Raw genomic sequence first — 13,379 nt, 5'->3', positions numbered from 1 at the left:
AGGAGCTGACCTACGTAACTGTAGAAAATGGGGCTTTGACTGGAAATTGTAAGGCTTAAAAGAATTAAAGGATCGGTACATAAACATTGTACTCGGTAAACTTGTTTCTCACAGGGGTACTGTAGTTGAACAAAGAGATACATGGAAGAGAAAAGGCGGGAGCCAGGTTTCTCACGGTCAGCACGGCTAGCTGACAGAGAAACAAGAAAGGCTAGCATGAACCCATGTGGATTCTAAATCTTTGTATTAGAGTCAGAGACATCAGCATGAACTGTCGTTTAGCTTAATACAGATGCAAATGCAGAGACAAAGAAGCAACTATACATACATCTGTAGGCATGACTTAGCATCTATGGTACCTAGCTCTGTCTGAGAAGGCCCAGAAGCAGATACCCCAGCAGCAACAAACACACCTAGTACCCAGATCTCAGTTCCTTAGCACCATTCTCCAGTTAAAGCAATCAGGGCTCTTTGGCAAATGGCAGATCTTAGGCCTGGGACAGGGAAAATACAAGATGAGCCAAGAGCATCTTATAGCACCAGAAAGTAGGCAAGTGCTAAAAAACCCAAATGGATGTGATACGTCCACGGGACACAGAAATAAACCTCAAACAGCTCCAATGGCCAAGCTAGAACAACATGAGCAACAAGATAAACATAATATAGTACTAAAAATAATATTACCCAATTATAAATGTATATGTCCATGATATACAAATATATACCTACATATATGTATGTGCTTGCGTGTGTGTATATATATATGATGAATCTTCCTTACAGAATTCCAAATACAGTAAGTCCTCACTTAATGTCAATAGGTTCTGCGACTCTAAGTGAAACTGACATATAACAACACCAGTTTTACCGTAGGCTAATCAATATATAAGAGTTGAGTTCCTGTGGCACCTTACCAAAGTTGTAACTAAATGGTTTTATCTGAGAACCTGTTATAAGCAGACACACTTCTCCAGGTGATCATGTAGGTGGCGGCAATCTAATCACATGAGTCCTTAAAGTGAGAGAACCTGTCCCATCTCTAGTTAGAGGGTGATGTGACTAAGGAAGAGCTGAGGTTGCATGCTGCTGGGTTTGAAGACAGAGAAAGGGAGCTGTAAGCCAAGCAATGCGAGTGGCCTGCATGGGAAGAATAAAGATTCTCCCCTGGAGATTCCAGAAAGGAACGCATCCCTGCTGACACCTTGATTTCAGCTCAGTGAGGTCGTGCCAGCGTCTGACTTAGAGAACTGTGAGATAATAAATCTATGTTGTTTCACCACTAAGTCTGTGGTACTCTGTTACATCAGCCATGGGGAGCACCTGTCATTGTAACCTTGCATAAAGACACACGCAGCAACTTACTATGCAAAGATGGTGCCGTTGTAACCGCTCATGCACGATTCCACAATGCCTTTGGCCACGGCTGAAAACACAGACTCCTGCAAAGGTAAGCACCAAGTATGTTAACATTTCATAAAAACAAAAATATTTTTCCTAAACTGCATCTCAAATATAACAATAAATGTAGTGTGCTTAAATTTTTTAACATTTAACACTTGTGATAACAGGGGTATTCCACCCACTGTAGAAAAAAGGCTAAAACACTAAATCAACAAAAGCTGAAACACCTTTGTGTCCACTAATCTCCACACCTGGAGATCTACAGCTCACATCGGGACAGCACACAGAACTTTGTTCAGCATGTCGCAGGTAGCTACACTTGTATTAGCACAAAATGTACAGCCCGATACGTACGTCAGTGCTTTTCTCACAAACTTGTACTTGTGAATCTCATTTTTATTTTCATTGTAACATATAAATACATGCAGTTTTATCAACAAAGCATGAACTCCTAGACCTGCACCGTCTAATAGAGTAGCCATGAGCCAAATGTGGCTACTGAGCACCTGAGGTATGGCCACTCCAACCTGAGATGTGTTGAAAGTGTAACCCCTCATTTGGAAGGCTGAGCATGGAAAAAAAAGAAAAAGAAAATAGCTCATCAATAACTTGGTATATGTTGATTACATGCTAAAAGGATATTTTGGGTATACTGGGTTAAATAAAATACAGAATTAAAATTAATTAAAATAAAATAAAATAAATTTTACTTTTTGGTTTTTTAATAAGATTTTATTTATTTTTAGTTTATTTTTAGAGAGGGGAAGGGAAGGAGAGAAGGAGAGAAACATTAATGTGTGGTTGCCCATCACACCCCCCCACACCGGGTACCTGGTCTGCAAGCCAGGCATGTGCCCTGACTGGGAATTGAACTGGTGACCCTTTGGTTCGCATGTTAGCATTCAATCCACTGAGCCACACCAGACAGGGCTGTTTTTTAAAAAAATCTTTTTTATGTGGCTACTAGAATGTTTTAAATTATACATGTGGCTCACTTTATATTTCCATTGTCCAGCCATGCCCTAGATGAAAATAAAAAACAATAAAACAACTGAAGATTTAAATGTCTCACCGAAAACGTCCACGAGTGCAGGGAGTAATCAAGAGCTGGGATGTCCAGTTGAGCAGCCATGAGCCACATGTGACAAGTTAAATTTAAGTTAACCAAAATTCAATAAAATTTAGAAGTCAGGTCATCAGATGAACTAGCCACAATTCAAGTACTCAACAGCCACAGGTGGCTGCTTTATCTGGGAAACTGAATTTTACATTTTATTTCATCTTTAAATAGCCCCACGTGGTTACAGGCTACTGTGACAGACAGTACAAATACAGAACATTTCCATCACTGCAGAAAGTTCCATTGGATGGTGCTGCTGACTTGATGTGAAATAAATTGTCCTTAATTAGAGAAGCAATTATTGACAGCATAGTAATCTCAAATCTCTCACTCCCTGTTACAGACTGAATGTTTGCGTCCTCCCCAAAATGCGTATGTTGAACCCCTGATCCCCAGAGTGATGGTATTTCGAGAAGGGCTTTGAGAGGTGACCGGGTCTCCTTCCCTCCCTTGCTCTCCCCTTCTCTCCCCGCCCTTCCGCCTTCCATCTCTCTACCAGTGAGGACAGTGAGGAGGCAGGTGTCTATAAGCCAGGAAGTGAGTCCTCACCAGACCCTGGACCTCCTGACCTTGATGTCTTGGACCCCCCAACCCCCGGGAACCATGAAAAATGCTTTTCGTTTGGGACACTGAGTTACAATACTTTAATTACACCTGCCACTGTTGACTAAGACACGCCCCTTATACCAGGCAGCTCCACTGTGCTCATCAATCATGAGAGCCTCTGAAAAGCACAGCTTCAATGACCACCATCAGCGGATGGACAGGGGCTGGGAAGCAGGCTTGTTGTTCTGGTTCATGAAGGAAGAAAAATTATTTAATAAAATTAAATTTAAAATATTTATGGAATACTTGCCGTATCTGAGAGCCATCAAACTAAACAGACCAGAAACAAACCCTCACAAATCTTACACGTTCCAAACCACCCTTACCTGAGTAGCGTCCATGCCAGCAACGTGATCAAAGGTGAAGGTGCGGGGCTCCGGGTTGGAGTGCAGCCGAAGCGTCGTGGAGGAGAGCGCGGACACGCATACGTTCTGCTCTCCATCAGCTGATCCGGAACCCTCCGCAGGTGGGCGAATCCGCACAAAGACTTTGATGGCATCACCTTCATTGCTAAAGACAAAAACGCGGCAGCCGAGTTCACTGGAGAAATGAACACTAAAAAAGGATCTGCGGCTCATATTGCCTCTAGTGCTCCTACGTGGACAGTTTCCCCAACCATGCTGACAATTTACCCCATTCACGTCCTACAGCCGTCCTGCAGGACGGTCTCTTTACTCCTTTGCTTCAGGACAGTCATCTTCACAAGGTTTTATTTGAAATCAGCTCACAGGGAGTTGATTCCAAGGAGCTCCAAGCACTGCTTATCCCTAATCTCCCTCAATTAGCAATAACACAATGAGTCACCCAAGGGAGAATTATGTCACCGATTCCATCTTCCAGCCTGGAATGTAAGAGGGCAGGGGCTGGGGAGATGTAATACTTCTAAGTGGCTGAGGTCCAAGCTTAGTTCTGAATGAGTACCTCTTGTTTCAAGTACCCCTTACTATGCTAAGTGGTTATTTTAGAAAAACTACATCCCTAATTGTTTTGGTGTCACTAACAAGATTTTTCCTTACCTTGGCTGGTTAGACTGACAATTTGTCACACTGCGTAACTCATCTAGGAAAAAAGATAAGATGTCATTGAAGGTGTTTAAAAGTGCCACATAAAAACCCCGTTTTCACCCAGCCTGCTCTGCAGTTGCTGACACTCCTCCTCAGTCTCCTGACAGCAGGTGCTCCAGGGCCCTGGCCTTGGTCTTCCTCTGCTCTGACCACGCCCACTCCACTGGTGACCACGTTCAGCCTCATGGTTTTAAATGCTGTGTGTATACTGATGATTCCCACATTTAGACCTTCTCCTGGAACCACATTTATTGCCTACTTGACATCTCCAATTCCATGTCCAACAGGCAAGTTTTGAAAATGTGTCTGAAACCGAGCGCCTGATCACCCCCCAACCCCCGCCAGGCTTCACCTCAATTAACGCCAGCCGCGCCTTTCCAGTTCCAAAGGCCCAGACCTGTCAGTTCGAACCAGTTCCTTCTCATACTCACACCCAGTCTGTTAGCCGGTCTTGGACCTACCTCCAACATACATCCAGAACCCTGCAACCTGTCAAACCCACCGCCGCGACTACGTGGACTCAAGCCAGCAACGGCCCTTACTTTAGTGACTACAACAGTCCATCTCCCTGCTTCTCTCATTCCCTCATCGCCCAGCTCCCATCTATTCTCACCCAGCAGGCAGTGTGATTCTGTTTTTACAAAGCCAGAGCCCTGCCTGGCGTAGCTCAGTGGTTTCTGAGCACTGTCCTGTGAAGTGAACAGCCCTGGTTTGATTCCCAGTCAGGCACAAGCCTGGGTTGTGGGCCAGGTCCCTGGTCCAGGGCGTGAGTGAGGCTACAGATCAATACTTCCTCTCCCTCTCTGTCCCTTTCCTTTCCACTCCCTCTAAAGATAAATAAAATCTTTTTTTAAAAATGCGAGATCAATGGCTAGCACCACAGTTGAGGAATTCCACTGACCCATTGCTCAGTGAAACTAGTGCAATAAAAAATAAAAACCGTTTAAAGTCTCTAGAAATGGCCCTAAGAGCAAACAGCAAAGAAAGAGAAATCAACTGAAGGAAACTTTGGAAAATTCCGTAAGAAAGGTGAAAGTCCGCCCTGGCTGGGGTGGCTCCGTGGATCGAGTCTACAGCCCTCCCAGGAGAGAGACGCGCTGGGACCACGGTCACTTTCGCCCCTTTGGAAGGCGAGAGATGTGGACAGAGCCTGAAGGTGGTGACAGCCAGGTCCGAGCCTCAGGCCAGGGAACCGAGAGAGGCGGCGGTCCGAGCGCTGGAAGAGGCCAGCTCCAAAGCGCGCGGGGAGGGGAGGAAGAACGAGGCTCGCTCCGGGACAGCCGCGTGTCTGGTTCACTGCCCAGCCCAAGGGGAAGAAAGCTGTTCCATCAGGGTCTTCAAGGGACCAGGAGATTCCAGCGCCCTCAGCCGCTCAGGTGGCTCCCCGCTTTCATGCCCAGCGGGGAGCCCGGCGGGAGGCGGGGGCGGCCATTCTTTCCAGCCTGTATTTGGGGGCGGGGGCGGGACTGGGCAACGAAGCCCGGGGCTCCATACTTACTTTTGGAGCCGGGCGCCATGGCGCCCTCACCCCCGGATCCCGAGACCAACGCAGGGATGCCCACACCTCCAGGCGCGCTGCGAGCCGGGATTCCGCTCGCTCAAGATGGCCGCGAATTTGAATTTGGCGCCCTCTTCAGACGTTGACGCCGGACCCGAAGCCGCCATGTTGCCCGGCCGTGCGCCGGGAGGCTGGGCCGGCGTGACGTCACGGTGGGCGCCGACGTCCCCGAACGTCTCGAGGCGACGCGGGGGATCCGTCTTCCCCTGAGCAACCATGAGCAAACGGAACCAGGTGTCCTACGTGCGGCCAGCCGAGCCGGCGTTCCTGGCCCGCTTCAAGGAGCGCGTCGGCTACAGGGAAGGGCCCACGGTGGAGACGAAGGTGAGCCCGGGCCGGTCGCGGCGCCCAAACGCTCCCGCCCCGCCGCTTCCGGCATCTGCTTAGCCTTGAAGGCCCGGCACTGACAGGTCACTCCCCAGTCACACCCGCGGCGGCCCTTGATCCGAGGGGGCCTCGGACCCCAGGCTGGTCGAACGACTACAGCCTCTTGTGCCCAGGAAACTCTTTATCGTTTTCAGGGGTCTGCTCAGTTCTCGACAACGCCTGGAAGCAGGTAAAGAGCCACGTCCCCTGGTAGAGGTTGAAGAAAGATCACTTTCCTGTCTCTTTCTCACTAGCTTTTTCCCAAACCCAAAATTAGCAACGTGGATGGTAGTGTCGTCTGGCTTTCCAGATAAACTGACGCCACTTGATGAATGACCGGACGTCGTGGGCCTTGAGTCTGGAACATCTTTGGAGGAATACTCTGGATCCGTTCCTGTGCTTTGCTTTTTTAACATGAGAAAAAAAGTATGCAAATGCCACATCTGAATAGTTTAGGGGTGGGATCAGTGAGTCAACTTTGGAGCCCTCCCAGTCTTCAACCCTAACTGGTTCACACCCAGACCTGCCCCTCTACTAGGAAGAGCCTGTTGGGCTCAGGGGATGTGTGGAGAAATAAAGAATTTACTCATTTAGCACTTCGTGTCTGGCACTTGCACTAAGACCCACCCCTCAAGGCACTTAGAGCTTAAGAGACAGACTGACTTACTCGAAATTACTCAATTCAGGGAGTATGTGTTAATCCCAGGCACTGTGCCAGGCTCTGAAAGGCCCAAGAGATGGGATCCCCAAATGCAGTATTCTTTAACCCCTCCCTCCCTGCTGGCCTCGTGTCTGCCTTCAGAGGTCGTGGCCTCTGACGCTTTTTGAAGTTATTCCTCCTCTCTTCTTCACTTTGTCTATATCATCTGTAATAATTCATATGGTTTTGCGTTGCAATTACTTGCTCTCCTGTGTTAGTGTCTTAATGCCTCTGTTTTTTTCCCCACCACCTAGCACAGGGTCTGGCACTATAGTGGGTGACAAGTTACATTGGTTAGATGACTCTGGTTGTCATCAGGCAAGGCTTCCTGGAGGAGGGGATGTTTAGGTTGGATCCAGAGTGTGGCTAGGTCAGCAGGTAGGGATGGAAGGAGCAGCATGGGTAAAAGTATAGAGGGGGTGAGTTGTGGAATGTGTGTAAAGGTGATTGAGGGGCTGTTGGAGGTGAGGCCACGTGTACTATTCGGTAGGTGAGAAGGAGCCGTTTTTGGTTAGGGGTGATGTGATCAGGGAGTGACTGATTCCCAGGACCAACAATGGGCATGATGGCATAGAGGAAGAGGTTTGAAAAAGGGACATGGATTCAGCAATGCTGAAAATGTGAGACCTAAGTTTCTAGTTTGCCTGAGTCCTAGTGGTGATCGTGTTCATAGTTAACACCTTAACGACTGTAGTTCAGAAGGCTGTCTTAGGAGAACTCGGGAAGGAAAAGCTTTTCAATCAAGCTTTTCAGCCCACTCTTTGGGCTGATTTAGTCAACAGATTTTTCTTAAAGAGACAACCCACGTTCCTTGGTTTGTGAAGCAAACTTCATCTTTAATTGGTTTGGCAATATAACCAGCGTTCTAGTGATCTGTCAACAAGAAGAAAATAGTTTCTTATGTAATCAACTGAGTTCTAAATTGCCTTATCTACCTTATGGAGAGCTAATTCAGGGGTGGCTTTGCACAGTCCTCCGGTTGCTGCCACTGTTCCTCGGTCGTTTCTCTTGTCTTCCAGCCAGTTGTATAAACAAAAAGTCAGAAGTAATGATTCTCGCCCTGGCTGGTGTAGCTCAGTGGATTGAGTGCGGGCCTGTGAAGCAAAGGGTCGCTGGTTCGATTCCCAGTCAGGGCACATGCCTGGGTTGCAGGCCAGTTCCCAGTGGGAGACACATGAGTGGCAACCACACATTGATGTTTCTCTCCCACTTTCTCCTTCCCGTCCCCTTTCTCTAAAAAAAAATAAATACATAAATAAATAAAATATAAAAAAAGAAGTAATGATTCTCTATCTCATTGTAATGAACAGCAGGAATGATTTTATTTCACGTCCCCTTTCCTCAGCTAAAAGTAGTTATTAATTACCTACTTGTTTGTGGTCATTTATTGGAAACTTTCAGAGGCCAATAGGCAGCACTCATGCACAATTAGTGAACAGGTGTCATTAAAGGAGCACCCGTGTCGGGTGATGGAGCAGACATGGGATGTAGACAAAACAGACGAATGTGTGAGTAAAGTTCATCGTTTTCCATCTTGTTGGCCATTCAAGAATACATCAGCAAACATTTCTTGTCCCTGCTGTTCGAGAGACTCTGTGTTTTTAGATACAGGCGGCCATTTAGTGGGGCGGAGAGGAAAACATCGATAACGCAGTGTGCGAAGCTACCTGTGAGCCCTGTGCGCAGCGTGAGGAGGGGCAGGTGTGATCAGGGAAGGGCTTCTAGAGGATCTAGGTCAAGGGCATAGCTTAAGCAGGAGGTAGGCAGGTCAGAGGGGTTTCCTGGGCACTGAGGGCTGTAGAGGGAGGGTGGGCCCAGGCGCTGATGTGCTCGTGGGTCTGCATTACGCAAAGCTGGCTGGAGCTCAGTGGCTGGGCATGGTGGAGGATAATTCTCTGGTGACAGGGCGAGGCCAGAGCGACACATTGTCCAGTGTGGGGGACAAGGAGGGCTCTGTGAGAGGGTGACTAACACGATTAGCTGCTTGCATAATGTGTGGCCATGTGCAAGACTTTCAATCAACCCAGCAGTTCCACTACCAAGAATTCATCTTATATGTAAGTTTGCAAAAGTGAACCAAAACATGTGAATAATTTTTATCACAGTGGGAAAAAACTAGAAACAAGCAAAACGTTTTATTTATAAGGTACCGGTCAGATCATGAGGGGATCATATAATGAAGTAATAGGCACTGATTTTTAAAAATAGATTCTTCCATATGTATCTCAAGGTATTGTGCAAAGATAGTGTTTGAATAAAAAGTTAGGGGGTGGGGCTTTTATGGTACCTGACGTATTTAAAAAATCTGAATCAACTGGCTAAATGTTACACGTATATAGTGAGTATATGATTTCTGTTATTCTTTATACTTTCTATGTTTGGGAAATTCATAATTTAAAAAGAAAAGAAAGCACACCAGCCTCGGCTACATACTGAAAAGTCACCAGTTCAATTCTAGGATGTGGCACATGCCAGGTTTGCAGGTGATCTCCAGTTGGGATTTGTACAAAAAGTAACCCACCAGTGATTCTCTCACCCACCAATGTTTCTCTCCCTCTCCTTCTGCTTCCCTTCCCCCTTCTCTAAAAAATAAATAAACAAACTCTTTTTAAAAAGAGTTTATTTATTTATCTTTAGAGGGGAAGGGAAGGAGAGAAGGAGGGAAGTATCAATGTATGGTTGCCTCTCGTGAGTCCCTGCTGGGAACTGGCTGCAACCCAGGCATGTGCCCTGACTGGGAATCGAACCTCGACCGTGTGGTTCACAGGCCCATGCTCAATCCACTGAGCTACACCAGCCAGGGCTATAAATAAAATCTTTTAAAAAATCAAAGCACATCACACTGCAGTATGTACAGTGACCTGTGTGTACACACAATACTGTGTGTACCGTGTTTTTACACACTTAGGAAGTGGCTAATAGGCTATCTCCTAAACAGGCTGTTTGGAGGAGAGATGAGCAGAGGTGGGGAAAAGAGTACCTTTTACTTGCTGCTTTCTGTACTTGGCGTAGCACTGGGCACTGCGGCTGGGGTGACTGATCCCTTGGCATGGGCACCCCGGGGTAGCTGGCAGCCAGAGTGCCTCCCTACTTGGCAAGTCGCTCTTCAGAGTGACTTGAAAATTCGTTGCCAAACACATTTCGTCAATGAAGTTACCCTTCTGATCTTAGTAATTACAGTTGCTCATAGAGACAGCGGCTGTATTTGGTTCCGGGTTAGTGACCTACAAATTGTGTGTGTTGTGCCCTAGAGAATCCAGCCTCAGCTTCCAGATGAAGATGGTGACCACAGTGACAAAGAAGATGAGCAGCCTCAAGTGGTGATTTTAAAAAAGGGAGACCTGTCAGCTGAAGAAGTCATGAAAATTAAAGCAGAAATAAAGGCTGCCAAAGCAGGTAAGTCTGAGTGTAGTCAGTCTTTGTAACCATTTAAGGAGCCAGGAGTATGACGTTACTTTATATAATAGTGTGGTACGTTTAAAGGAGGCAGTCCTAGGTTCAAACTTTGGCTTTCACACATGCCAGATGCGTGACCTTGAACAAGTTATTTCACCTCTCAACTTTGGTGACCTCATCTGTAAAATGGGGATAGTAATTGTGCCTGCCTTATAGGGTTGTTATGAGGATAAGTGTGAATTTAAGTAAAAACATTTTGTTCCTTAAAAAAAAAAGGTGGTTAGGTTCATAAACTAGTCAACAGAGATCTATGTAATTAGTGCCTGGAGTGTGGTATGCTACGTAGTATATTCTTTATTATTTGTAACTACGTATTGCATTGCTTCAGGGGAAAATGGAGTTACAGCCACTTTTCAAAATAGTTAAAAACGCAGCCTTGCTGTAATTAATTTGGGACGACAGTGTTATGGAGCAGGTCAGTGAGTTTTCACCGAGGGTCTGCATGTAGCTGGCGGCAGTGGGGAAGATCAAACTGAACCCAGTCCAGGTTTTCCTTAAATACAGTGTAAGGTTTTCTTGCCATGTGATTCTCTGATAAAGGCAAAACAGTGAGGATAAAAAGGTTCAGAAACAAAAGGTTCTTTGTTTTTGCTGCAGACGAAGAACCAGCTTCAGCTGATGGAAGAATCATGTATCGAAAACCAGTCAAGCGTTCCCCAGATGAAAAATACTCAGGTTTAACAGCAAGCTCAAAAAAGAAAAAGACAAGCGAACATGAAGTAAATAAGCAGGAACCAGTTAAAAAGAACTCACAAAAGCAAGTCAAAAACAGTAGCCTCCTTTCTTTTGACAGTGATGATGAAAATTAATACGTATAAACATTTTGGGCTTAGTCTTTAGAAGCATATGGGGTGTTTTTAAAAATAATATTTTCCTATTATAAAGATAATACAAGTGCATTACAGACAATTTAGAAAATGCAAAAAAAATGAGTAAGATAAAAACTCTGTCTATTCATCAGTACTCCTTTGACTTGAAATGCTAAATCTGTAGACATTAACTTGTGCAGTATTAGCACTTGGTTAATTCCCGTCTGGGGTGTGTATGTATGTAAATTACAATTTTTTAACAAAACCGAGACTGTATTGTATCCTCTATGCGCTTCTCCCTTAACATTCTATTTTGAGTATTTTTCCAGGTTAGTAAAATTCAAACACCTGACATTAATGGCTACATTAATTTAATTTTGTAATTAAGAACCCTTATTGTATCTCTCTCATTAGCAAAACCCCACTTTGGGTGGAGGAGACAATAATGTGTCTAGTTAAGAACACTTCCCTACCTCCTGCTAATAGTAGCCGTGTGAGAGTTCCGGTAGGTTAACAGATACAGGTGGGTCCTGTACAGGTAAGGATCTAATACAGATGATCTGGATACAACTTAGGGTCTATTGTAGAACATGGTGACTGTCGGTAAAACTAAAAAGAGAGAGATAAAAGCGAAGTCTGCTTAATAAAGCTACTAGGTTTTTTGATACAAAAGGACAGATTTGGCAAGCGTGAACCTTTGTCTAGTTTTATTGAGAAATAGACATAAATCACTGTATAAGTTTAAGGCATATAGCATAATGGTTTCATTTACATTTATTATGAAAAGCATTTGAATAGTTTTAAAGCTTTTGATGCTTACTTTCAAATTGCTTTGTAAAGAGGTTTTTACCATGTTATGCGTCGCCTCATCCATGGTTACAGTGCACCAGCCATAGGCTAGAACCAGTCTTTTCATTTCTGTCCATTTGATGCACTGAAGTGGTGTTCGCTAGTTCAGTGTCATGGACATTTTCTGTGATTTACCAGGGAGACCAAGCTGTTTAACAGACCATTTTGTATTTCTTTGTCCAATTAATTTTTTGTTGATTTCCCATCAGTATAGTCATATTTCTCTCATTTGTAAATTATGTAATCTATCAGTCCTTTTTGTTGTTGGTCTCTGTATCAGATAAAGAATCTTTGGATTACTTGGATTCTCTTGTTGTTTTTATTTTTTACATTTTAAACTTTGTTCCCTCTGGAATTTATTTTGGTATATACCTTTTTCCTTGGATAATTAATTATTCTAGGACCTTATCTATTTCTCACCTGAAAAATCATCTGAATGGGAGACTTCTCATTTGGGGGAGAAACACAAAAAAGCCAGAGCCTTTCAAGATCCTGCTTAACATCCTAACAGTTTTCCTTATTACTGCGAGTCAGCCAGAACCGTCACTGGCTGCAACCATCAGGAGTTACGAATTTCATACCACATCTGTCTCTCCCCATTTTCAGAACCAGTGTAAAGAATACTCAAAAGTGATCGTGTAAGTGGGCTGGGAGCCCTGAAATTGCCTCTCAGTTATACAGCCGGGGCCTGAAGGCATTCTGCAGTTGTCCTTAATGAACACTCACTTGTTACATAAGCCTTTTCCTGGTCTGCATCATGCCTGTATCTGCTCCTACCAACATCACACTGTTTTAATCACTATGAATTTTCATGTCTTTACCTAGAGGTGGGAATCTTGAGGGTGGGAACTTTGTTTTATTTACCACAATGTCCTCAGTACCCAGAACAATACTGAGAATATTAAGAGGATTATAAATATGGTTAGAATGAATGACACCGTTTCTCTGATGCGTTTATTTTGTTGGGGGTGGTGGTTTGTGGCCATTGTTTTGTTTGTTAACAGACCAGTGGTTCTTAAAGGTGAGGGTCCTGCACACCTTGGGAACTTAACAATGCGAACTCTCAGGGTTGCCCAGTGAACCTCAAAGGGTTGGGTCAGGACCCAGAATTCTCTGTAACAGGTCTGCCAGGTGGTTCCAATGCTCACTCAAACTTGAGAAATGCTGACAAAAAGCCTATTTGTTAGAATCACAATAAGTGAAATAAAAAATTTAAATAATAAGACCATTTAAAAGGTCTTGAATATTTTTAAAAAATTTTATTAATTGATTTTTAGAGAGGAGGGGGAGAGAGAAAGACTGATTTGTTGTTCCACTCATTTATGCACTCACTGGTTGATTCTCGTATGTGCCCTGACTGGGGACCAAACCTGCAACCTTGTCATATATCGGGGCAACACTCTAACCCACTGAGCTACTCAGCCAGAGCAGGTCCTAAATCTTGAAATTT

At 44.7% G+C, this 13,379-nt stretch overlaps 2 protein-coding genes across 3 annotated transcripts in view; one reads left to right on the top strand and one right to left on the bottom strand.

The window, feature by feature from the left end:
• The window catches only part of KIF15 (kinesin family member 15), a 48,513-nt gene extending 42,622 nt beyond the window's left edge, over positions 1 to 5,891 (bottom strand). For both annotated transcript variants that reach the window (XM_037030486.1, XM_037030487.1), the window contains exons 1-4: positions 5,690 to 5,891; positions 4,144 to 4,186; positions 3,454 to 3,637; positions 1,363 to 1,439 (exon numbers count right to left, since the gene is read on the bottom strand). In XM_037030486.1, the coding sequence (XP_036886381.1) occupies positions 1,363 to 1,439; positions 3,454 to 3,637; positions 4,144 to 4,186; positions 5,690 to 5,708 (323 nt within the window). In that variant the 5' untranslated portion in view covers positions 5,709 to 5,891. The remainder of the gene's footprint in view (positions 1 to 1,362; positions 1,440 to 3,453; positions 3,638 to 4,143; positions 4,187 to 5,689) is intronic.
• On the top strand, positions 5,888 to 12,234 carry KIAA1143 (KIAA1143 ortholog). The gene is made up of 3 exons (XM_037030488.1): positions 5,888 to 6,073; positions 10,067 to 10,211; positions 10,869 to 12,234. Exons 1-3 carry the CDS (start codon positions 5,966 to 5,968, stop codon positions 11,078 to 11,080), a joined length of 465 nt encoding a protein of 154 aa, XP_036886383.1. The 5' UTR covers positions 5,888 to 5,965; the 3' UTR covers positions 11,081 to 12,234.
• The last annotated feature ends 1,145 nt before the right edge of the window (positions 12,235 to 13,379 follow it).

This window comes from Sturnira hondurensis, unplaced genomic scaffold, assembly GCF_014824575.4.
Source record: "Sturnira hondurensis isolate 20B ecotype Veracruz unplaced genomic scaffold, ASM1482457v3 Scaffold0020787, whole genome shotgun sequence".
NCBI classification, from domain to species: Eukaryota; Metazoa; Chordata; class Mammalia; order Chiroptera; family Phyllostomidae; genus Sturnira; species Sturnira hondurensis.
The sequence above is the reverse complement of the archived record's forward strand: the minus strand, read 5'-3'. Positions and strand labels throughout refer to the sequence as shown.